General features: G+C 46.8%; 2 protein-coding genes and 1 long non-coding RNA gene across 5 annotated transcripts in view; 1 reads left to right on the top strand and 2 right to left on the bottom strand.

Annotated features, from left to right (window-relative positions):
* ARHGAP22 (Rho GTPase activating protein 22) overlaps nt 1-10,371 on the top strand; it is a 156,098-nt gene extending 145,727 nt beyond the window's left edge. Inside the window, exons 7-10 of one of the 2 annotated variants that reach the window (XM_024739070.1) lie at nt 378-451; nt 1,045-1,166; nt 3,066-3,966; nt 9,826-10,371. In XM_024739070.1, coding sequence (XP_024594838.1) covers nt 378-451; nt 1,045-1,166; nt 3,066-3,966; nt 9,826-10,054 — 1,326 coding nt within the window. In that variant the 3' untranslated portion in view covers nt 10,055-10,371. The remainder of the gene's footprint in view (nt 1-377; nt 452-1,044; nt 1,167-3,065; nt 3,967-9,825) is intronic. The other variant, XM_024739071.1, reaches the window with a different exon arrangement.
* On the bottom strand, nt 4,733-15,429 carry LOC112395721 (uncharacterized). Its single transcript, XR_003002428.1, has 4 exons — nt 15,269-15,429; nt 14,853-14,929; nt 13,261-13,356; nt 4,733-5,367 (listed from the first exon to the last, which is right to left on the bottom strand). It is a non-coding gene; the product is annotated as an uncharacterized LOC112395721 (long non-coding RNA).
* A 4,583-nt stretch (nt 15,430-20,012) lies between these two features.
* The window catches only part of MAPK8 (mitogen-activated protein kinase 8), a 38,216-nt gene continuing 34,927 nt past the window's right edge, over nt 20,013-23,301 (bottom strand). The window contains exon 11 of one of the 2 annotated variants that reach the window (XM_024739078.1): nt 20,013-22,797. In XM_024739078.1, the coding sequence (XP_024594846.1) occupies nt 22,781-22,797 (17 nt within the window). In that variant the 3' untranslated portion in view covers nt 20,013-22,780. The remainder of the gene's footprint in view (nt 22,798-23,301) is intronic. The other variant, XM_024739077.1, reaches the window with a different exon arrangement.

Below are 23,301 nucleotides of genomic sequence, written 5' to 3'. Positions count from 1 at the left end.
ACCCCCACAGTGCCCGCCTGCAGCCCTGGTGGGCTCCGGCTGGGGAAGGACTGTTTGCGCTCCCTCTGGCCGTGTGGGAGATGAGGGGTCTTTATCTGGCAAATATTTGTACTTGATCAGTGAGCTGGCCCTGACATTCCTCTGTGGCCCTGCAGAGGCACCTCCCTCACAACGGCTTCTCAAAAGTAAATCTGCTTCCCCCCAGAGGTCACAAGCCTCTGGGAGATGGAAGTGGTGGTGGTCACCTGGGGCCAGGCCCATGGGCTGTGGATGGAGGTCTGGACTCGGATTCTCACCCCCTACTCCCTCTAGTAAGAGAAGGACTGGGGCCTGCTTGCTGGTCTTTGAAATGCTGTTTTTCCTCTCTCAATCCCAAGGGAACTCTGGAGTTGGCTAAACAAGTGAGCAGCCTTCCCCTGGTCAATTACAACCTGCTCAGATATATCTGCAAGTAAGTGACTAGGGGTGGGGCTTCCCTCCCCTGTGCTCTGGCTCCCTGCCCTTCAGCGGGGTCGGGGGGCCTGGGTCATGCTTCCACTCACATGTCTGTCAAGCCAATGGGGAATATAGAAGAACACAGTCACTGCACTCATAGAGCTTACAGTCCTGAGCACATCATTCCTGAAGGAAAAGGATACAGCCTTTGTTCCTTCTGCCTCCTCTGTGTGCCTCTCACCATCCCCTCCCCATGGTCTGCCTCCTGACCACGACCTAGGCTTAGGGTGCCAGGCGAGGACATGCAGGGTAGCCTTCACCCAGCCCCGTGTCTGGGGGGATCTGGGCCTTCCTGGGCATCTGCCCCCACTGCAGGTGGGAGAATTATGTGTCCTTCCATGACAGGCCCTTGTCCCAGTGGCCTTTGCTTCCGACGGCCCTCTCAGATCTTAGGGGAAGCTCTGCCTTCTTCCAAGCCTGGCAGGGCAGCTGGCTGTGCTTAGCAGCTGTGGAAATGTGGGTGCAGCTGAGCATGGGAGCCAGGCAGCTCCCAGTAGATCTGGCATCAGGATTTGCTTCTCTGCCAACTGTCTTTTCCTTACATTGCAGGTTTCTGGATGAAGTTCAGTCCCACTCAGATGTCAACAAGATGAGCGTCCAGAACCTGGCAACCGTTTTTGGACCTAATATACTTCGGCCACAGATAGAAGACCCAGTGACCATCATGGAAGGTAATGGTGGGGGTGTGCGTGGTGCTCTGGGCTCGCCTTGATCCTGGGCAAGTCCTCAGCATCCTCAACGCCAGGCCGGCAGGAAGGGCGGCTCCATTCCCTGGGGATTAGGCAGCAGCCTCTCTGGACCTCCTCACCGCCTCCTCCAGCGCCTCCTCCCCCATGGGGTCAGCTATAAGAGGAAAAGGAGCTTTGCCCTGTGGATGGGGTCATAAGGTGCAGTTAGAATGGTGAGAGAGGCTGGGGGGCGGGTGTGGAAAAGGTCAGCGCACTTGCCCTTGAACACACACAGATGTTTTTGCTTTACTAAAGTAATTTTCGATTAAGTAATTGTCACAGGCTTCTTCTGGATGTCAGAGCTTTTGCAAACCCTAGGAATATTCCGTTCTATAATGAAGACTAATAATGATTAAAAAAAAAATAGTAACAGCAGCTGTTTTAACACGCCCCGGCCTCTGCTAAGTACTTTACTTCTACCACCGTATTTTAATCTTCACAAGCAGCCCGTGCTGTGGTTACTGCCCCCAGTTTAAGGATGAGGAGACAGGCCAGGAGAGGCAAGGTGACTTTGTCAGCCCGACTTTTCAAAGGGCACAGGTGCAGGCTGGCATGGAAATGAGAGCCCTGCTTGGAGACCCCATGGAAGACTGCCGGCGGGGTTAGTGTGAGAGCCTAGCCGCTCACAGGCAGGAAACCCGCAGCCAGTCCCGGCTGAGCGCAGATGCCGGCGGAGACTCACACGGGACCCACCCGACGCCAGCTGGAGCCCGCTGCCCCCGGCGCCAGGCAGGCTGAGGGCAGAGGGGCCATTCCTGCCGAGTGTGACCTAGGGGAGGGGCAGGGTGGGCTGTGGAGCTGTCCCTCGCCACCCCCAGCCGAGGGTGTGACCGTTGGGGTTGATGCTCTCGCTTGGCACGCCCTTGGCCTGACGGGCAGGTCTCCCCAGAGCTCCCGCCTGCCAGGTTGTGCAAATGTCTGAGGGCAGATGCTCACCCCACTGACTTGCTGAGCTCCTGCCTCACCTACTTTTCTGGACTAAAGATTGTTGACTTAGTTTTCCCCACGATTCTCAGTCACTTCTAGTGGGAGGGTCCACCCAAGTACTTCACCCTCCTCATCACGCAGAAGCCTCCCCAGTCTCTGGTATTTGGTTGAGGACAAGAGGAGGGAACGAGGCAGCAGGATCGATACCATGGTCCCTCTGCACCGCCTCCCTTTGTCACTGACCCCTCCCCCCACCCCACAGCCTCAGGAACCGAGTCCCCACAGATGCCACAGGCTGCATCTCAGGGGCTGTGGCCTGGAGAAGAGGGATTGTGTGCATGTGTGGGGGGCTGTTCACGTTGGGGGGCAGCCGTGTACACCTGTCTGTGTGCACGGGGTTGTGTATGTGTGCCTACACGCACCTGTAAGACCTCTCTACTCTGTGTCCCAGAGCCCTGTGCCTCCCAGAGTATGGACGGTCAGGCACGGCCACTGTGGGCAGCATATGGGGCAGCCGAGAGGGCCCTGCCGTCCAGGTCCTGGCTTCCAGTCCCAGCCTGCCCTTGGCTCAGCCCGCAGCCTAAACAGGCACTGTGCCTGCTCGTCCCCCCGCCAGCCGGGTGGAGTGGGTGCAAAGGGACAGTGCTGCTCTGTGCTCCAGGGCCCACATTTGGAGGAGGGGGATTCTTGGGTATGGTCCTTATGTCCCTGCCTGGATTTGGAGGGGGTGGTGGCCGTCCTTTCCTTTGGGGCGGCACGTGGCAAGCTCTCGTTAAGTCCTCACTTGATTAGCCTGGTTTGGGGCTACTATCAGGGCTGGGCACCCTGGGTTCGAGCTGCAGCTTCCCCTGACTGGTCTGGAGAGCCTGAACTGGAGGTATTCACAGCCAGGCTCTTGTTCCTTCTTCCTGGCAGGCACCTCTCTGGTCCAGCACCTGATGACCGTCCTGATCCGCAAACACAGCCAGCTCTTCACTTCGAGGACCACGGAAGTGCCAGCCTCCCCACGTGGGAGCCCACCATGCACCGTGGGATGGGGCTCCGAGGAGGTCACCAGGGACAGCCAGGCAGAGCCCGGCAGCCCCAGTGCCCCTGGCCTGCCCTCGCACAGGACCTCTTCTCTGGATGGGGCTGCCGTGGTGACATTCTCTAGAACCTCTCCCACAGGCCTGGGTAGCCGAAGCAGCCCTGCTGCCACCCCTGGGAAGAAGGTGCAGACTCTGCCCAACTGGAGGTCTTCCCTCCGGCAGTCAGGGTCCCGGTCGGGGAGCCCGAAGGTGGGCATCTCATCCCTGGAGGTGCCCATCATCTCCTCTGGAGGGAACTGGCTCATGAATGGGCTGTCCTCCCTGCGAGGCCACCGCCGGGCCTCATCGGGAGACCGGTTCAAGGACTCAGGCTCCGAGCAGAGACTCTCCACCTATGACAACGTGCCCCTGCCCAGCCCCTTTCCCAGCACGCCCAGCGTGGCCAGCATGCCATGGTCTGGGGCCTCCTCCTGCGAGGCCTCAGCCAGGGGCTCGGTCAGCAGCTGCGCAGCGTGCAGGGCCAGTGGCTCTTCCGCCTGCAGCTCCCTCCACACTGAGGGGGCCCTCGAGCCCTCCCCTGTCCCCAGCAGCAGTGAGGAGTGCAGATCCCCAGACCTGGACCACGGCCTGGACAGGGTGGGCGCCTGCATCATCAGCAGTGAGCCCAGTGACCCAGGCAGCCCCACCCAGGACCTCACCCACCGTACTGAGGCTCTCCAGGGCCTGGTCACGGAGCTCCGGGCAGAGCTGTGCCGGCAGAGGACTGAGTATGAGACGAGTGTGAAAAGGTAAAGGGCTGCAGCTGCTGGGTGAGTGTGAGGTGGGCGCTCCCTGGGCCGGGCAGGGCCCTTGCAGCCAGCCAGCTCACTGGGCACCAGTCTGGGCAGTCAGCCTCTGGCTCTGAAAGAAAGTCTCCTGGAGGCAGGGCTCAGAGCAGCCAGTGCCCAGGAGCCCCCTTTCTGGGACAATGCCCACAGGACAGGGCTGGGAGTGGAGGGGTGGGGATCCTATGTCTGGGAAAGCTCAGGAGCTGAGGGGCTGGCATGCTGTCAGAGGCCTTTGATGGAGAGGCTCAGAGTGGTGGTCCCTTTGGGGCCCTCAGTCAGAGAGGAGGCAGGCCCCCAAGGTATGTCCTGTAGCCCAGGAACTGGGACTGGGGCAGGGCACGCGTGCACTGCAGGCCCCAGGCCAGCCTGGTTGACTGCCCACAGTTGGACCTGATGTAGAGTGAGGACTTCTTCTGGATCGAAATCTGATTTTCTCTGAGGAGGGAGCTGGCCTTGCCGAGCCAAGCCCTCCCTTCCGCTGGGTCACAGAGGACACCTCATGCCACCTTTTTTTTAAATATATAAATTTATTTTTGTCTGTGTTGGGTATTCGTTGCTGCCCGCGGGCTTTCTCTAGTTACCGTGAGCAGGGGCTACTCTTTGTGGTGGTGCGCGGGCTTCTCATTGTGGTGGCTTCTTTTGTTGCGGAGCACAGGCTCTAGGTACACAGGCTTCAGTAGTTGCGGCTTTGCCAGCTCTAGAGCGCAGGCCCAGTAGTTGTGGCACATGGGCTTAGTTGCTCTGCGGCATGTGGAATCTTCCCGGACCAGGGCTCGAACCCGTGTCCCCTCCATTAGCAGGCGGATTCTTAATCACTGCGCCACCAGGGAAGTCCTTCGTGCCACCCTTTAAGGCTTGCAGGCTTGTTCACTGATGGGCCCTGGTTGCAGCCTTCCTGTGCAGAGGGCATTTTCCCGCTCTGAGAGGCCGAGTTCCCCAATTAAAATCACCAGCAAAGCCTACACTGGACAGTGAGCGGTGCTTCCATCAGCATCTCAGACCCCTTAGCTCCTTTTGCCCAAGGCCTTGCATCAGACCTATGAACCCATGTCCCACCCACTAGCAGGGGGCTTCATTGGGTTCTGAGTGCTTCCTCTTTCCATCAGACAGTGGAGGTGGAAGGGATTCATGCTTCTATTTCTGAGCCTGGGATTCCCACAGGGAGCTGGAATGGTAGCATTTGACCCTCTTGTTCTGCTGGCAGCTGTCTTCTGGGCACCTGGGGAGTGTCAGGTGTGTGCAGTCCCTGTGTTCACGGCAGGAAGATGGCAGGAAAGGGGCCGTGAGGGCAGCAGCCCCTCCATGGGGGAAGTCACAGCAGGCAATGTCAGAGCCAGGACTTGAAGGACCGATAGGACTGAGCTGAGCAAGGAGGAGAAAGGACACAGTGTGAGTAAAACTCCGGAGTTTAAAGTTGTGGAGAAAACCCACAGTGTAAGCACTGGGTTGGAATTTACCAGGCAGAGGTAATGGCAGGAGCTCCCTGCAGACTCACTGCAAGGTGATTACTGCTGAAGATAAGCTCAGAGTGTACAGGAAGTGTTACTCGGCAGACACTGAGGGCAGCCTCAGAGGGGGTCAGGATCAACATCTCACTTTCTTGGCTGTTTGTGGAGCTGACTTGAGCTTCTAGATCTTTCACCTTGGAGGCTGGGGTTCTCAGGGGAAATGCAGTATTGTTGCCTGGCAGGCTATGGGTTCGAGTCCCTGCCCCACTGTGTACTGGCGGAGTGTCTGGGCAAGCTCTGAAAGCGTGCGGAGTCGGGGTGGGGCAGGCGGCAAGGCGTTTTGGCAGGAGTGATACTTTGATTTTATTGCCAGTGAGATGTGAAGCTGCTGGAAGACCTGGAGGACTTTGGTCACTTTGATGAGGTGCACTGACTGCTGTGCTCAGCAGCGCTTGACGAGGCAGACAAAGACCAGTTAGGAGGCCATGGCCATCTAGGTCAGACCTGTGGCTGGCATGGACCTACGGGGCAGCAGACAAGGTGGGAGAAGCAGCCAGATTCTGAGTGTGTTTGGGTTTTTCCAGTTGATCAGGTGTGGTGGTGAGAAAAAGAACTGACTTGAGACACACCATTTTTGTTTTGGCCGAGTATCTGGAAGAAGGTGGTCACTGAGCCGGGGAGACTGGGGCTATAGGAGGGTGACTTGGGGAAGGAGGGCAGGAGCTCAGCTGTGGGTCTGTTAAGCTGGAGATACTTATTAAGTTTCTGAGTGGACTTGAGGGCAATAAAGATTGAGGGTTGTCAGAACACTGAGTGCTTTAAGTGCTTCAAGTCTGAGGCTGGACAAGGTCCCTCAAGGAGTGGCGTGGAGGCTGTGCTCAGGAGCACCAAGGGGCAGGGAGGACCTGGCAAAGGAGGGCCCTGGACGGAGGAGAAGCAGTGAAGGGGGCTCATGGGGGGGCCTGCTGCCCCTGCCTTGGGGAGGGTCTTCTGACATTATGCCCTGTGCTCCCCAGATGGGAGGCTGGGGTGAAGGCAGGCTTTCTCCCTTCTCCATGCTTTTTTTAATTGAAGTATAGTTAGTTTACAACATTGTGCTAATCTCTTCTGTACAGCAAAGTGATTCAGTTATACATATATTCTTTTTCATATTATTTTCCATTATGGTTTATCCCAGGATATTGAATATAGTTCCCTGTGCTATACAATAGAACCTCGTTGTCTACCCGTCCTATATATATACTAGTTTGCATCTGCTAATCCTGAACTCTGAATCCATCCCTCTCCCCACCGCCACCCCTCCCCCTTGGCAACCACAAGTCCATTCTCTATGTCTATGAGTCTGTTTCATAGATAAGTTCATTTGTGTCATACTTTAGATTCCACATATAAGTGATATCATATGATATTTTTCTTTCTCTGATTTGCTTCACTTAGTATGATAATCTCTAGGTCCATCAATATTGCTGCAAATAGCATGATTTCATTCTTTTTTATGGCTGAGTAATATTCTATTGTATATATGTACCACATCTTCTTTATTCATTCACCTGTCGATGGACATTTAGGTTGTTTCCATGTCTTGGCTATTGTAAATAGTGCTGCTATGAACATAGGAATGCATGTGTATTTTTGAATTAGAGTTTTGTCTGGGTATATGCCCAGGAGTGGGATTGCTGGATCATATGGCAACTCTGTTTTTAGTTTTTTGAGGAACCTCCATACTGTTCTCCATAGTGGCTGCACCAACTTAACATTCCCACCAACCGTGTTAGAGGGTTCCCTTTTCTCCACACCCTCTTCAACATGTTATTTTTAGACTTTTTAGTGATGGCCATTCTGACCAGTATGAGGTGGTACCTCATTGTAGTTTTGATTTGCATTTCTAAGAATTAGTGATAATGAGTATCTTTTCATGTGCCTATTGGCCATCTGTATGTCGTCTTTGGAGAAATGTCTATTTAGGTCTTCTGCCCATTTTTCAACTGGGTTGTTTGCTTTTTTGTTACTGAATTGTATGAGCTGTTTTGGAAATTAAGCCCTTGTCGGTCACATCATTTGCAAGTATTTTCTCCCATTCCATAGGTTGTCTTTCCGTTTTGTTTGTGGTTCCCTTTGCTGTGCAAAAGCTTATGTTTGATTAGGTCGCATTTGTTTATTTTTGCTTTTATTTCTGTTGCCTGGGAGACTGACCTAAGAAAACATTGTCATGACTTATGTCAGAGAACGTTTTGCCTATGTTCTTTTCTAGGAGTTTTATTTATGGTGTCACGTCTTAGGTCTTTAATCCATTTTGAGTTTATTTTTGTGTATAGTGTGGGAGTGTGTTCTAACTTCACTGATTTGCATGAGGCTGTCCAACTTTCCCAACACCACTTGCTAAAGAAACTGTCTTTTCCCCATCGTACATTCTTGCCTCCTCTGTCGAGGGTTATTTGACCATAGGTGTGTGGGTTTACTTCTGGGCTCTTTATTCTGTTCCATTGATTCATATGTCTGTTTTTGTGCCAATACCATGCTATTTTGATTACTCTAGCTTTGTAATATTGTCTTAAGTCTGGGAGTGCTATGCCTCCTGCTTTGTTTTTTTTCCTCAGGATTGCTTTGGCAATTCTGGGCCTTTCACAGTTCCATATAAATTTTAGGATTATTTGTTCTAGTTCTGTGAAAAATGTCATGGGTAATTTGACAGGGATTGCATCAAATCTGTAGATTGCTTTGGGTAGTATGACCATTTTAACAATATTCTTCCAATCCAAGAGCATGGGATATCCTTCCATTTCTTTGAATCACCTTCAATTTCCTTTATTATTAATGTTTTGTAGTTCTCAGCATATAAGTCTTTCACCACCTTGGTGAGATTTATTTGTAAGGTTTTTTGTTTTGTTTTTTTTGGATGCAATTTTAAAGGGGATTGTTTGTTTCATTGTTAGTATAAAGAAATGCAACCAATTTCTATATGTTAATCTTGTATCCTGCTACCTTGCTGAATTCGTTTATCAGTTCTAGTAGTTTTTGCGTGGAGTCTTTAGGGTTTTCTTTTTGCGGTACACGAGCCTCTCACTGTTGTGGCCTCTCCCGTCGCGGAGCACAGGCTCTGGACGCGCAGGCTCAGCGGCCATGGCTCACAGGCCCAGCCGCTCTGCAGCATTTTCCCGGACCAGGGCACGAACCCGTGTCCCTTGCATCGGCAGGCAGACTCTCAACCACTGTGCCGCCAGGGAAGCCCTAGCGTTTTCTATATATAGTATCATGTCATCTGCAAATAATAACTTTACCTCCTCCTCTCTACCAATTTGAATACCTTTTATTTCTTTTCCTTGTCTGATTGCTGTGTCTAGGACTTGCAGTACTATATCGAAGTAGTGAAAGTGGGCATCCTTCTCTTCTTCCAGACTTTAGCCCTTCTCCATGCTCTGTGTTCAGTGGTTGAGGGTGAAGGCCCAGGCCTCATCCTGGATGGGGCAGGGAATGGATATTTGCTTCAGGTAGACCATGTGCCAGGTGGTATGCTGTGCACACATGGTCTCCTTGGTCCATTGTAGCTACAGTGCAAAGGTGGAAGGCCGTCCCCTGCATTTTCAGGGCGAGACACCAGGGCTCAGTGAAGTTTGAGTCCTGCCCACAGTCATGTGTCTTGTAGTCAGGTCGGTTCCTAGGAGCCAGGCGCAGCAAGTCCCTCATGTCTCACAGGAGTGGGTCGTCTGGTTGAAAAGATAGATGTGTTAACCTCTACAGAGGCCTGAGGTGTAGCTCTGTGGTAGCAAAAAGGAGCAGTAATGTGGGTTAGGAGCAGTAATGTGGGTTATATGCTGGGGAGGATCAAGAGAAGCTTCCCAGAGGCTGAGACATTTGGGCTCGGGTGTGAAGGCCGAGAGGGAACGCAAGATGAAGCGACAACCTGAATGGGGTTTCCTGTGAGTTGCTGTCTCTGCCTGAAGCTCAAGGGGTCTCGTAGAAGAGCAAACGTGAGGACAGTTTCCTGCTTCCCTCTCGGTGCAGGGCTCAGTCCTGTTCTCTGCCAGATGGCAGTCCATCCCTCAGCAGGACAGCTGGCTGTGAGGGGAGGGTAAGTGGTCTTCGTATTTGAGTGAGGACTCAGGGAGGTCCCTGGCCTCTAGTGCCAAAGGCTGAGGGGGGAGGGTCTCGGGGATGAGGCCCGCCCGACTGGCTTGGGGGAAAGCCCCAGGGTCTTGTGAGGAGATGCAGTCCGTGCGGCCTCACCCAGCACCGGGTCTGAGCCCGGACACATCCTTCCCCTGGTCCCAGGCCTTACCAGCTCCTTCGCCCCATCAAGTGCTGATAATGGAGTTTTCTTGGCAAACCCAGCAGGCCCAAGTCTAAAATGATGTCTTTCTTCTTGAATTTTAAGACTCGAAGAAGGTAGTGCCGACCTGAGGAAACGAACGTTACAGCTAGAAGAAGAACTAGACCAGGAAAAGAAAAAGTACACAATGCTGGAAATAAAGCTGAGGAACTCGGAGCGGGCACGGGAGGACGCAGAGAAGAGGAACCAGCTGCTGCAGAAGGAAATGGAGGAGTTTTTTTCAACCCTGGGAAGCCTGACTGCTGGGGCAAAAGGTGCCAGAGCACCAAAGTAAAGGAGTGGGGAGAGTTCTCTGCTGCTGCTCAGCTTGTCCTCCCTAACCTCCCGCGGCCTCGGGAGGAACCAGAGCCTCTGCAGCTTGGCCCTGGGCCTCAGTGGTGCCAGGAGGTCTGGTGCCAGCTGGAGAGAGCAGTCCTGACACCCCCTGTCGGGAGCCCAAGCCCTGCTCTGGAGCTGGATGCAGCTCTGAGTAGGGTATGGCAGGCGTCAGGGGGGACAGTCCCATGGCTGCCAAAACAGGTGGCACCTGGGATCTGAGTAGCTCACCAGGACCTTTTTGCATTCTTTATTAAATCTGCCCTGAAAGCATGATGCCTGGATGCCTGACTCCTTCATGGGCATGCGAAGTGAGGGTACCAACTGACCTCTCCTGTTTCTCACAGGGTTGGGAGTCCTCAAGGTGTCCCATGGGTGGAATGGCGTGGGGCCTTCAGAAGTGGGGTGCAAAGGTCCCAGAGGAGCTGTTGCCATGGTCATTGAAGCTGGACTTACCCACGTGTCTGTGCTCTCAGCTCCATCTTCTGTGCTCTGGGCAGGATGGCTTACCTCACTGCTTGCTCCCTCTCTGAGCCACCTGGGCCTCTGCAGCTTGTGTCAGGCCTTCCCCTGTAACCTGCTTTCCTTCCCTTGACTCTAGCTCTGCTCCAAAGCCAGAGCCTGTGAGTCAGAGCTCAGCAAGGGTGCTGCACTCCCTGCTTCTGCACCCCGGGAGTGTGCAGGGCGACAAGGTGTGCCTCTAAAGGAAAGGTGAGCCAAGGTGATAGGCAGTGCCTGTTCTCTGTCCTCCGGGTACAGACGCCTCAGACTGTGCCCATCTCCCTTGCAAATTCCCCTCGAGCTGGTGCTAACCCCTCTCCCTTCCCTGCCTGCTTACCTTCGTCCTCCAGTTCATCCTCAGACTTCAAGGCTCCACGGGGGTAAATCCTTCAAGAAAACCTTTCCGTGGCTGCCGCCACACACGGCCCAGGCCTGGGCCAGAGCTCCACAGCATGGGCCTTCAGGGGCACCAAAGAAGTCCCCTCTGAGCAGAGGCGACTGGCCTCTGGGGCACAGGCAGTGCTATAGCACCAGCATCACTTGCTCCTGCTCACGGTGTCCTTACCTATCACCCCTCACTACCCCAGCCGTAAACTGCTGTGGTTTTGAGCGGAGTGGGGTCAACAAAGTGCCCCAATTTCCGACTATCGTCTCTGGAGAAGACATTCAGGCCCAACCACCCATCTACCTCGAGTCAGGTATAAACTATCATGTGATAGCAATCCTCTAAATGCCAGGGTCTCAGTGCTCCCAGAAGTCTGGCTCTGCACCATAAGGTGCAAGCCTACAGGCCCAGGCCAACTGGTAACTCTAATAGTGGTGAGGCAGGCCAATGACTGGTCTGCTGCTGGGTCACTTTTGGCCTCACCAGCCAAGAGGACAAGTGGCTGCCGAGGGCCTTCAGCATCACCAGCAGTCCGAGTTCTCTTGCAGAGCTCTGAGGGTGGGATGAGTGGAGAGCACTACCTGCCTCTGCTCCCAGGACCAGAGCCATCACAGCACTGGATGCTGGGTGACTTAGCTTTCCCAGAAGGTGAAATATTGCCTTCCTCTGTTCAAGGAGAAAGAAAATAATACGAAGTGACTGATTCCTCACAACAACTCAGTAACAAAGGAATTAGCTGCATGCTCCCCATTCAGAGGAGAAACTGAGGCTAGGAGGAGATTGGTGGGAACACCAGTGTATTTTATGGTCCTGAGTTCCCTCACCACAGCCCTGAAATTCTGCCGACTTTGACCTAGAGAGAAGATGCTGCCAGGCTATCAAAAGAGCAGAAAAGACCAAAGGGGTTTCACATGATGAAAGGGAGGCTGTCTTCTCTTAGCCATTAATAGTGGCAAAGCTCAGCTTCTGGCCAGGTCCTTGCCCCAAACCAGCTCATGAGCGGCATCTGCCACCTGCTGGCAAAACTAAGACCTGCAAATGTGATTTTTCTCTGAAAATTAGCTGGCAATGAACGTCTACTGACGTTCTGCCCTCCAATTTCCATTTAACAGCACCCTCCATTCTATCTGTAAAACGTACTGACTTCTGCCTGTAAAGCACGCTGAGCACTGAGACTGGGGGGCTCTGGCCCAGTACCCTGTACTCATCTGCTTCATTCTCCCAGTTGAGTTGCATTTACAGAACCTGTCCCCAAACCTGTGGATTCAAGTTGTACCTACTGTAATGACATCATTTAATATTTAGTAAGCCGATGCAACTAGAGATTATCATACTAAGTGAAGTAAGTCAGAAAGAGAAAGACAAATGTATGATATCACATATGGAATCTAAAATATGACACAAATGAACCTATGAAACAGAAACAGAATCACAGACATAGAGAACAGAGTGGTGGTTGCTAAGGGGGAGGGGGTTGGGGGAGGGATGGAGTGGGAGTTTGGGATTAGCAGATGCAAACTATTACATACAGAACGGATAAACAACAAGGTCCTACTGTCTAGCACAGGGAACTATATTCAATATCCTATGATAAACCATAATGGGAAAGAATATAAAAAAAGAATGTGTATGTGTATGTGTGTGTGTGTGTGTATATATATATATATATATATATATATACACACACACAACTGACTTTGCTGTACAGCAGTAATTAAAATAACATTGTACGTCAATTAAAAAAATACATTTGAGAATGTGATGAAGCCTCTGGACCCTCTGAAGAAAAATAACCACATATACTAAAAATTCAGCTTTCAGAGACCTCTTGAAGCCTGTCACTAAATTCTGTAATCAGAGTTTAGAAATTAAGGGGTTAATAACAATAAATCCTTAAATTTTAAAATAATAAGTAAACCAATGAATTATAAGTGTGGAAAGACAGGGAATCAATTTTTTGAAAACCTACATGAATGCTCTCAGTAAAGGCAACTTACTAAAAATTGTCAAATTATGGATGAATCAACCATGCAATAGTGGAAAATTGAAAATCTAGGATTCTGCTCCCAAATTACTTCAAAAGTGTTTTAAAATTTGTGTTTGACTCTAAAGAAAAACTGGAAATTTTAAGTCTCATACTGAAAAAAAGGGAGTTGGCTTATTTTAAAAGACTGGCAAATGTCCCTTTTTTAAGAAGTTAGAATACAGTTTTAGGGATGTGTGTGTATGAAAGAGAGGGAGAGACAGAAAAACAGAGGGAGAGATATTCTTTGTTTTACCTGGCTGGTGGAATAACAGACCAGGCATGAACCGTATTCACTCCACACAGTAAACGGGCTTCAGAATGGAGTCCACATATAACCAGGCTCCGTGATCTGTGGGCAATAAATGGAGTCAGTAACAATATCCCCCTCCTTTTGATGCAGGGCCCCAGCCCCCTGGAGAGTTCTCCCAGTATCCTACGTAGTTCCATCACAAAGGGACAGCAAGACGTGGCAGCAGCAGTGGTGGAGTAACTGTCATATCTACTTAGCTGGGAGCTGTCTCACATAAGACGCTGTCCCTTTGTGACAGAACTGAGACTGAAGGACAGGAAGGGGCAGTCATGCAACCAGACAGCTGCAGACAGAAGGAGAAGAGCTATAAAAGTTACATGAGTGCCAGCATCCTTGCTGGCATGGTGGGAGATGGACAGGGCTAGAATCAGGCAGGGGCCAGACCGTGTAGGGCCCTGTCTCCCATGGTAGAGTTATTTTTATTTGAAGGGATATAGGAAGGCATGCAAGTGCTTTAAATAAACAGACATGAATTGGCTTGCATTCAACAAGACTCCTTTGGCCCCTGGTGGACAGTGGATGGATTTGGGGGCAGGAGGGAGTAGCAGCAGCAGGGAATTTAGTCAGGGAACTACTGGTGTGGTCCAGGCCAAGTGGAGTAGTGTTGACAGGCCAGAAGCTAGACAGTAACGGACTGAAGACTGAATGAGAGGTGAAGGGAAGACACTGTGCCCAGACCAGTCTTTCCAGAAGTGCAGATGTGAATGGGAGCAGAGAAATAGGGTGGTCAAAGTGGAGGGGGCAAGGGAGAGCTTTTAAAGAAGGGGATTACTAGAGCATGCTTGTATGCTGCCAAGAATGATCCAGCAGAGAGGGAGAGACTGGTGAGGAAGAAAAGAAGGCAATAATGAGGAGAGGCAAGTTTGAAAAAAAGATAAGGAAAGTGGAGGGGTTGGCTTCGGAGAGAGGAGATAGGAAGATGGAGGACGGGGACACAGTTGAGGTAGGTTTATGGAAATGCATACCGAACTCTTTGAGAAGTCCTGAAAAATGATGAACATGCTTACCTTTATTTAGCAGCCCCAAATTTATGTGAACACAAAACGCTTTATTCACATGTGATTTCTCAGGTAGTAGAGCACAGTGATTAGAGTGAAAACGGAGGCAGACTACCCAGATTCAGATCCTAGCCCCACTGCATTGTTCGCTGTGTAGCCCCGAGCAAGTTACTCAGCATCTCTGTGCCTCAGTTTGATCATATAATAGGAGGGGAGAGTAACAGTTCTTACCTCATAAAGTTGTTGTAAAAACTGTGAGCTCATACAGTCAAAGCACTTAAGTGCCTGGCATAGAGTAAGCTCTCCAAGAATATTGCTACTAATTCAATACAGAACTAGTGTTCAGTGCAACAAACTTGGGGCATCACTGCTAGGTATTGAGTCCTTGAAGGGTTTTAGGGAGGGCGGGAGCATGATAACCACTTTGGCAGCATGGTCTGTCCCTCCTCCACTTCCTCCTCCCTTTCTGGGCTCCATCAGCAGTCTCCTGGTACCTTCCCAGTTCCCTTCTTAATAACACCCTGGAGCATGACCTACCTCATTCTTTGCTGCACGCTGTCTCCCATTTGTCACTGCTCCCGGTGGAGGATTTGGTATTTAGTTCTCCAAGGCAGCTGGTAACAAATGCACGAGCCATATCAGAATCATCTTGGGAAGCTTGTAGAAAAACCATCCCCCTCATAGTTCTATTTCTATATCAGAATCACCTTCTCCCTCTAAACCCTTCTGAGAAAACAGAGCCATAAAGAGTTTAGGCAACTTGCTGTAGGTGAGGCAACTAGTGTGAAGCCAGGATTCTACTTTAGGTATCTGGTGTCAGAGCACATGCTCACATTACTACAGTAATTTCATAGTGCTGTATGCAGTTTCCTTATGCCAGATTTTGAAGGCAGTGAATACTGGATTTCAGAGGATAGAAACGGTATAGAAGATAGTCCTAGTCATTAGCTTACCCAGACCAATACTGATTGAATGCCTACTTCCCAGTCATCGTGATCTAGGAGTAAGACAGGCTCTTCCATCCAAGGGATTCCAAGGCGAAGCATCAGTAGATTAGCACACAGGATGCCCTCACAGAACAAAAGGAAAAGACATACAGCACGATGTTGTCTTGTATTCTCTGTGGAACAAAATGGGGAGTGCATGAACGAATAAATTAAAGGAAACATGCAATGGGGACATGAAATAAAAAGTCCTTGCAGAGAAAGTTTATCAGAGGAGAAATTATCAAACGTGGGCCTTCACCAATGAGGATTTCAAATGGGCAAATGGCGGGAGTAATGTGCACAGAGATGTAAAGTATATGCCATGGAGGAGGTTCAGCTGGAATGAGCTGAATGGCAGGAATGATATATGAAATAGAATCAAAACCATGTTTAATTCTGCTTCTCAGAAAAAACAACAGCAACAACCCTCAATACTGATTTTGAGGCATGTCTCTCAAGTGAGAATTATTCTTACCAACCACATGAAAATTGGGACTACTAGCGATGAAGAAGATGACTTGGGGGTCAGCATGTATATAAGTTCTCAGATGGGGGACCACACAAAATTCCTCCCTTTCTCTGCAACATTTCTCCATTATCTTGAACCATTTCTATTCCTTTCCAAGGCTAAAGTCAACAATTATATTTGCTTTACACTAATTATTTTGATACAAGTACACGAAGTAGATCATTTCAGCAGCCCTGTGACGACAGACGAAGCAGCACCAGGCTCAGCAAAGCTGAAACTTGTCCAAGATTGCCCACTCTCTCCACCAGGAACTCAGGCTAGTCTGGATCCATAGCATTCAGTAGATCCCACCCTCTCCAGGACCTTGTCTCATCAAGGCACATGTGCTTTTAAATTCTCCCTTTTAACGTGTTCTGACCCCTCAGTCTACCCCTCAAGACATCGTCACGTTTCTTTATATTTCCTGCCAGCTTTTTGAAAGTACTGTTTTTACTACTGCTTCGCTACCCACTCAATCCTCAGCAATCACAACTATGCCCCCACCTGTCCGGGTAACTCTAACAGTCTTACTTATGTTACATCCAACAGGAATCCCCTACCTTTTCCCTCTGTCCACAAAATGACACTAGTGAAAATGGTGCACAGACCACACAAGGGGATGACGCAGACCTCACGAGGAAAGGGACTACAAGACTGGAGAGGTCTACAGGCAGTTAGGGAGCAATCTTTCCTTTCCTTCCACTCCTGAAATAGTAAGTGGCAAGCTGATGCCATACCTGAAGTGTGTTCTGTCATGAACTGTGATGTACAAACTGTAAAATACACTGAATATATTTTCCCTGTACAATCTCTTGTGTGCTGACCAACTGGCCCCAAATGCTCATCTTGGCAACTTCACTTATGTTATGGCAATCTGAGTCCCCAGTTTTCCATTCTCAATATGAACAAAGTATCTGGCTTCCCAGTCACCAATCTCCATGCCTCGTCTAACCAGACCTGATCCCACTGTCAGTGACCCTCGTAAAACAAAGGTGTGATCATATTAACTCCTCTTTCTCACAAACCAGTAGTTCCTACTGCCTTTAAAATGATGACAATTTCTTCAAAACGTTTCAATTCTGATCTTCAACTTTCCAGTCTTATCTCCCATCACATTCTCTCTTTACATTCACACCCCGCCAGACCATTCCTCACTCCTTGCCTTTCTCTTTACCTGGGAATACCCTTCCTCTCCAAAAATGCCTTTAAAAATATGCCTCCTCTGCGAAACCCTCATTTCCTCTAATCAGTCCTTCCCTGTGTCCCTTCAGCATGGTCTTTGTTCCTCACACAACACTTACTTCAATCAGGCTGCCTAGACTCTGAGTGTCATCCATTTTTAGATCACTCCTCACTTCCAGCTTCTAACATAGGGTCTTACACATATATGCACACATTAATTGATGGAATTAAATGAAATATATTACTAACTACCAAAGCAGGAAAAGAGACAACAGGATGTTGTAAATGAAATATGTTAGAAGTCTAACTTTACAGAGCATATTTGAAGTATCTTTTAGTTTCAAATGAAGTCCAAAGACATATTGGTGTATTAGCTATAAAAGCTAAATAAAAAAATTTCAAACCACAAAACCAGTACAAATCAATTTTCATTCACATAAAGTCAATGGACCTTTTGAGGAGCAACAGTAAAATAAATGTAGTACCTCAATTAACAAGAATGCATTACTTACTCCATTTTATTTGGTGTCACTAGGGTATTATGGCTGGGTGGAAATTAAATTAACTCAACACTCCACACGGATGTCTGCTCTTGCCACCCAGCCTATCACTGGAGGCCTCTTCCTTGACTGTGATGAGGCAGAGAGCACCAGGCTGGCAATCACATCAGCTGATGGAGCAGCAGTGGTCAGGCAGAAGCTCGGACCAGGCTATCCTTTCCTCAGAGCAGGGAAGCATGAATGCAGGCGAGGGGGGTGGGACCCTCATGGATATGAGCGTTATCTGGAGCAAGAGTTGAGCAAGATAGAGGAGTGTCACCACATGGAGACTGAGCACATGCAGCGACAGACCCTGACACCCACATAGCAGCCTGCCCAGTGTAGGCAAAGAGAACACCTGCATGGCAAAGCTGGAAATGCGCTCAGAGCTGAAATCCCTGGTTTGTTTTGAAACAGATCCTTTTAAAATACTTACTCTTGCCAAGTGGCCATGGTGGCTGCTCTCTCACATGGTTACAAAGAACTATAGGTTAAGGGCACTAAAGCAAATTCCCTTTTTAAAATAATGTTTCTCTAGCAAGTTCAAACACCAGAAAAGCAAGAGTAGGTAAACGAGAAAACCAGGGTGATAGTTTAGCCTCTTCACAGTTTGTATAACATCCAAATCTAAGAGACCTGCCCTAGTACCCCTTTGATCTCAATCCATAGGAAATCTTAAAATTGCCCAGAAAAACTTTTTATCAAAAATTTATATTTTGTTTTCAATGAAAAACTCTTAATTTCATAATTTTCATATCACTTTTTTCTTTTTTATTTAAAATATTATAACCAATTAACATACTAGATAACATTGTTTACATTCCAGTGGTGCATGTTTAATGACTAGGGCATGAATGATTAAAAAGCACAATAATTATCTCAGCATTCCCTACAAAGTGCCCCATTTGTTTTGTCTAGAGGAGGGGAGAGGAGAGGGAATGGAACACAGGGAAGAGAGAGGAAATGAAGAAGGAATGGCATCATATAGGGAGAAAAGCAAATGTCAATTATGGTACTTGGGTTTCAGGTTTCAAAACCTGTTGAACAGGATAAACTATAATGAGAAAATAGATGTCACAGTCCAGGTAGACAGCTAGTTCAGTTTAACTTCATCATTCAGCTAAAAGATTAAGAGCTTCTCAAAAATATACCAAATATCGGGCCTACAAAAGTAATTTATTTCTTCGTAAAATTTACTAAGATTTATTCCTTTTGTAAAATGTAAAGGATGGACTGATATCACGAGCAGGTTTCTACTTACAAAAACAGACAGTAATTATGTCCAACGAGCACATCTAACACCATACTCCAAGATACACAGTGAAAGATTTTACAGGTGAGTCTCTCTTACCGATGCAAGGTATATATTTTACATACTTACTGGTATTGTGTCGACACTGGCTATGAAGTATTTAACACACATTTATAAGTCACTCAGTGAAGATCTAACAGTTAAGGGCAACCGCTTACTTGGGAAAGCATAGAAAATTAGTGTGAGGTAGTTCAATAAAAACCTAGTTTAATTTGTAAGTTATTGTGAGAAAAAAACATTGTGCAAAACTAATCCACAGGTAGTATTTCTCAGAAGTTTCAGTAACAAAGAGAATCTAAATTAGAAATGGCCAGAATGCGTTACTCTTACTAGACTCTCCTTAAGAGCACTTAACTAAGAGCAGTTAGTTTGAAATTAATTAGGACTTTTGTTTTCCTTACCAGTTTTCTAATCGTACCCCAAACTACACATTTCTGCTTCAATGCCCTTATACATCTTCATCTTGCTTGCTATTAAGGAAAAATTAGTTTCCTCTGATTCGGGAAAAACCTAAGAGAGATCAGTAGAAACACAATGTATACTAAAATGTAAAGGATCCGGAGGCAACATTTAAGAGGTCTGCTAATGACAGAACAGTAGTGTTTGGTTTTTCCACCGGTTAAGAGTTTACTGGGGTCATGGGGCATCATGCATTCACTATACAGCTAATGTGTGACTAATGAACAACATTCACAAACAAACCACAACAGTATTTTTGAAAATAGACTATGTTTTTACCTCAAAATGTTGTACAGGCTTGTGCCTAGGCAACAATGAGTAGTTACATCTTCATAGTGTAGCACATACTGGCCGAGAGTGTATACCAAGTCTTATCTGTAACCCCAAACGGCTTCACTTGCCTGCTGCTGATTTCACTATCAGATCATCCATGTCCTCTTCACCTTTACCTTTTTAGACAACACGGCAGGATTAGCATGGAACAAAATAATGAAAGGGCTTATGAGAAAGTCTGCTGCTTTACATATAATCAAGCTTCTTGATATCGTTAAGAGGTTTGTACGGCAGCCTTTTCACTTAAGAGGCTGGCATTTCCCTTAGGAAGTCTGGTGTGAATGCACTGCACCTTTACCAACTCGGAAGAGTGCCTACCAGGAACAATCAGCAGCCGAGGGTGTGCGACAAAATGAGAGCTGTTCCGCAAACAGTATGAAGAGTTGAGATGCTTTGTTTATGTCTATTATAATTAAGCAATCCCAACAACACAATCATTTAACAAATAGTTTATGTTAGAGGGTAACAGAACAGTAACCAGGAAGAAATATGTAGAAAGAATTATTGTCTCTTTCCTAACCTATACAGTTAAACAATATATCTTGGTCAAAGTAATTTTCTGACAGTAAGACCATGGGTATATTAAGTATATAAAGTTGAAAAAACAAAGTTATAAGGTAAGCAAAGTGGCTTTACGTAAGTACTGCTTGACAGAAATCTTATTTGTAAATTTCTTTAAAAAATGTTTAAGATGTTTTTAAAGGTTCAAAAGTAAAATACAAAGAGCTAGCACATTTTTAATTTAATACAGTTAAGAGAAGAGGGAAGGTTGTATTTAGCTATTGCATTTTTAAAAACCCAGGACACGCAACACTTAGTTTTCAGGATATAACAAGTATTTTAGTCTACGTGACTAATAAGAGTTGATTTTCTCTGATCAACTGAAACATGCTGGTTGGCAAGTGGGAGCTGGCATTTACAACAAACAATACTGTAACAACACTTGGTTTTCCTTGCTTAACCAAAATCTGTATCAAGAGATGGCTTATCAGCGAGGAAACAGAAAATAAGGGAATCTTCTGAGAGCATGTCAGTTGTTAAAGTGCAATAGTGAAATAATCTATCCTACAGAAATAAAGCTAGTTAACTGTCAAACTAATAAAAACTAGGAACACACTCATGCTCAGATTTCTTCTGAAATTGTAAATCCAATCCTGTTTCTACAATTCAAGAGGTGTTACAGTCTTAAAACTTTAATTTGCCTAATTAATGCACCCTGTCATATCAGTAGAAAAGGGGTTAATAAAAAGGCTGCCAACTTCAAAAGAGGCTAGAAATCATCACTTTAAACCATCAAAGACAAACTTACTATTTCAAAGCATATAAAATGGCTATTAATGTATTTTAATCCTAAATACTGCACATTAACAATGACCTAAAATACCTTACTCAAAACGAATTCTGCACTGAATATATGAATAACATGCCAAGTGGACTTTCAGACGCTGCACGTTGAGCCGCACCAGTTCTTGCTCCTGCTGGTCATTAATTCCATTGGGCTTTCTGCCTAGAACCTTTAGCTTACTTAAGTATGCATTTCCCAGTTCATTACATGAAATGCCTCTTGTTCCAAAAATAACAAAAAGTGCCTGGGGCATTACAGACAACGTATTTCAGATATAATGAGACTTCAATGACATTTTACTTAAGAAAAATTCAGTTATAGAGAAATAATTCTGCAGATATAAAATGTAAACAGTTAACATACAACTGTCAGGAGCAGCACCATTCTTACACTGTTCAACATCCACATTGTGTGTTTTATTGAAAATCAGGTATAAAAAAATTAAAGACTCAGACTAAATAACCACCAATTATGCCTGCTCTACTCAATGTGAAGAAACAGTCCTTAGAAAATGATACCCTATATATGGCTGTGTGCTACTATTTTCAGATGAACGGTATATTGCTCATTTTATACATCACCTACAGAAATCTAAGTAGGCTTTGGAACCTCCCAACAGCTAGTATAAATATGATTATGCCACAGGTAGAATCAAATGGCCAAAACACCCTGAGAACTGGTGCTCAACTGACTGACACTCTAGAAACCAAATAGGTCCAAGGGCCCGAGGCTGCAGGAAAGAGAAAGACCAGACTCTAAATCATTGCTGGGACCTACAGCCTGAGTAGATTAACTCAGTGTATATAAAAACAGGCTCATAGCTAGTAAAGGTGAACCATCTGTTTATTTCCATTGAAATGTATTATTCATGAAGTATCCTCTTGACTTTACGTGATCATAAGCTTTGAGCATGCCACAAATTTGCAGAAAACACCATATTCTCTTACTTTACTTTTGGTGGTAGGATGGGGGATAGAGGGTGGTGGTAGATGCCCAACATCTTCAAAGACATGCTCTGAGTTACTCTACCATTTAGATGATGGGGCTTTTGCCAAAATTCATGTAGGATTACCTACCAATTGTTGTAACTAAATTAGAATTGGCAAGTAGCAAATATTGGAGGTTTTTTTTTTAACACGTTCATCATTTACAGTAGTTATTCCTGAATATAACTGGCTACAGGTTATTTTCCCTCACTCCTCTGGGGTTATTTCATTGATAAGCACATAACCCTAAAGGATAGCATCATGAACAAAACATTTGAATAAATTCTAATAAAAAAAACTATAAAAATCTTAAATAATTCATGATATAGGCAAGTCACCACATAATAGTTGCTTTGATAAACAAAATCTTACAAATTCAGTAAAAAAAAATCAGCAGCATAAGATAAAGCAAATATGCAAAAATTTTAAACCATGATAAAATAATTAGGTTTACATTATACAGTTAATTACAGCAAAAATACAGTTTTGTTGCTGTTTTAAAACACAACTTAAGTTTTAAATTACATCACTTGAAATTAAGGAAAAAACTACTTTACTACAAAATGAATTCTATGTTTTTGAAAAATCACTCGAAAATAAGACCACTGAATTGTTTTCAAAGTAGTTCTATCAATGACTAAACAACTCCCCAACCCTCCCACCCCCACAAGGCCCAAGTAGTCATCTACAGCAGCCCAGAGGTCCAGCTGATGCTTCTAGACTGCTGTCTGTATCCGAGGCCAAAGTCGGATCTGTTGACATTGAAGACACATCATTGACAGACGATGATGACGATGGATGCTGAGAGCCATTGATCACTGCTGCACCTGTGCTATGAGAAACAAAACAGCAAATCAGTTGCAGACAGAGTTGCAGACCGAGCTACTTGTACTGTACTGACCACCTCTAGTGGTCAATAATTTTTCTTTTGGTTTTAAAAGGCTCACTAAAAATAATCACAAGTGATATTCAACACAACCCTAACAAACACTTTTCACTGCTAGCTACGAGGTAAGAATTCTGAAAACGTCTGGTAACCTGTCCTTTCTACTAATTTGTTTTTCATTTTCAGTTCAGGACAAGAATTATTAAGTCCAAGCCATAGTTAGAAATGGCCCTACGGCAAGACTCATGAATTGGCTTCAGACTGTGTGTGAATAACACTTAATAATACATGCAAAACTGTCTGCATTGCATTTTGTTGGAGAGAGAATCTCAAAGGAATGTATGACTCAAAGAGTTAAAAACTACTGCCCTAATAAATGTAAATTGGTGCAGCCACTGTGGAAAACAGTATGGAGGTTCCTCAAAAAACTAAAAAGAGAATTGCCATATG

Source organism: Neophocaena asiaeorientalis, unplaced genomic scaffold (genome assembly GCF_003031525.2).
Source record: "Neophocaena asiaeorientalis asiaeorientalis breed wild unplaced genomic scaffold, Neophocaena_asiaeorientalis_V1.1 scaffold202, whole genome shotgun sequence".
Taxonomy (NCBI): Eukaryota; Metazoa; Chordata; class Mammalia; order Artiodactyla; family Phocoenidae; genus Neophocaena; species Neophocaena asiaeorientalis.
The sequence above is the reverse complement of the archived record's forward strand: the minus strand, read 5'-3'. Positions and strand labels throughout refer to the sequence as shown.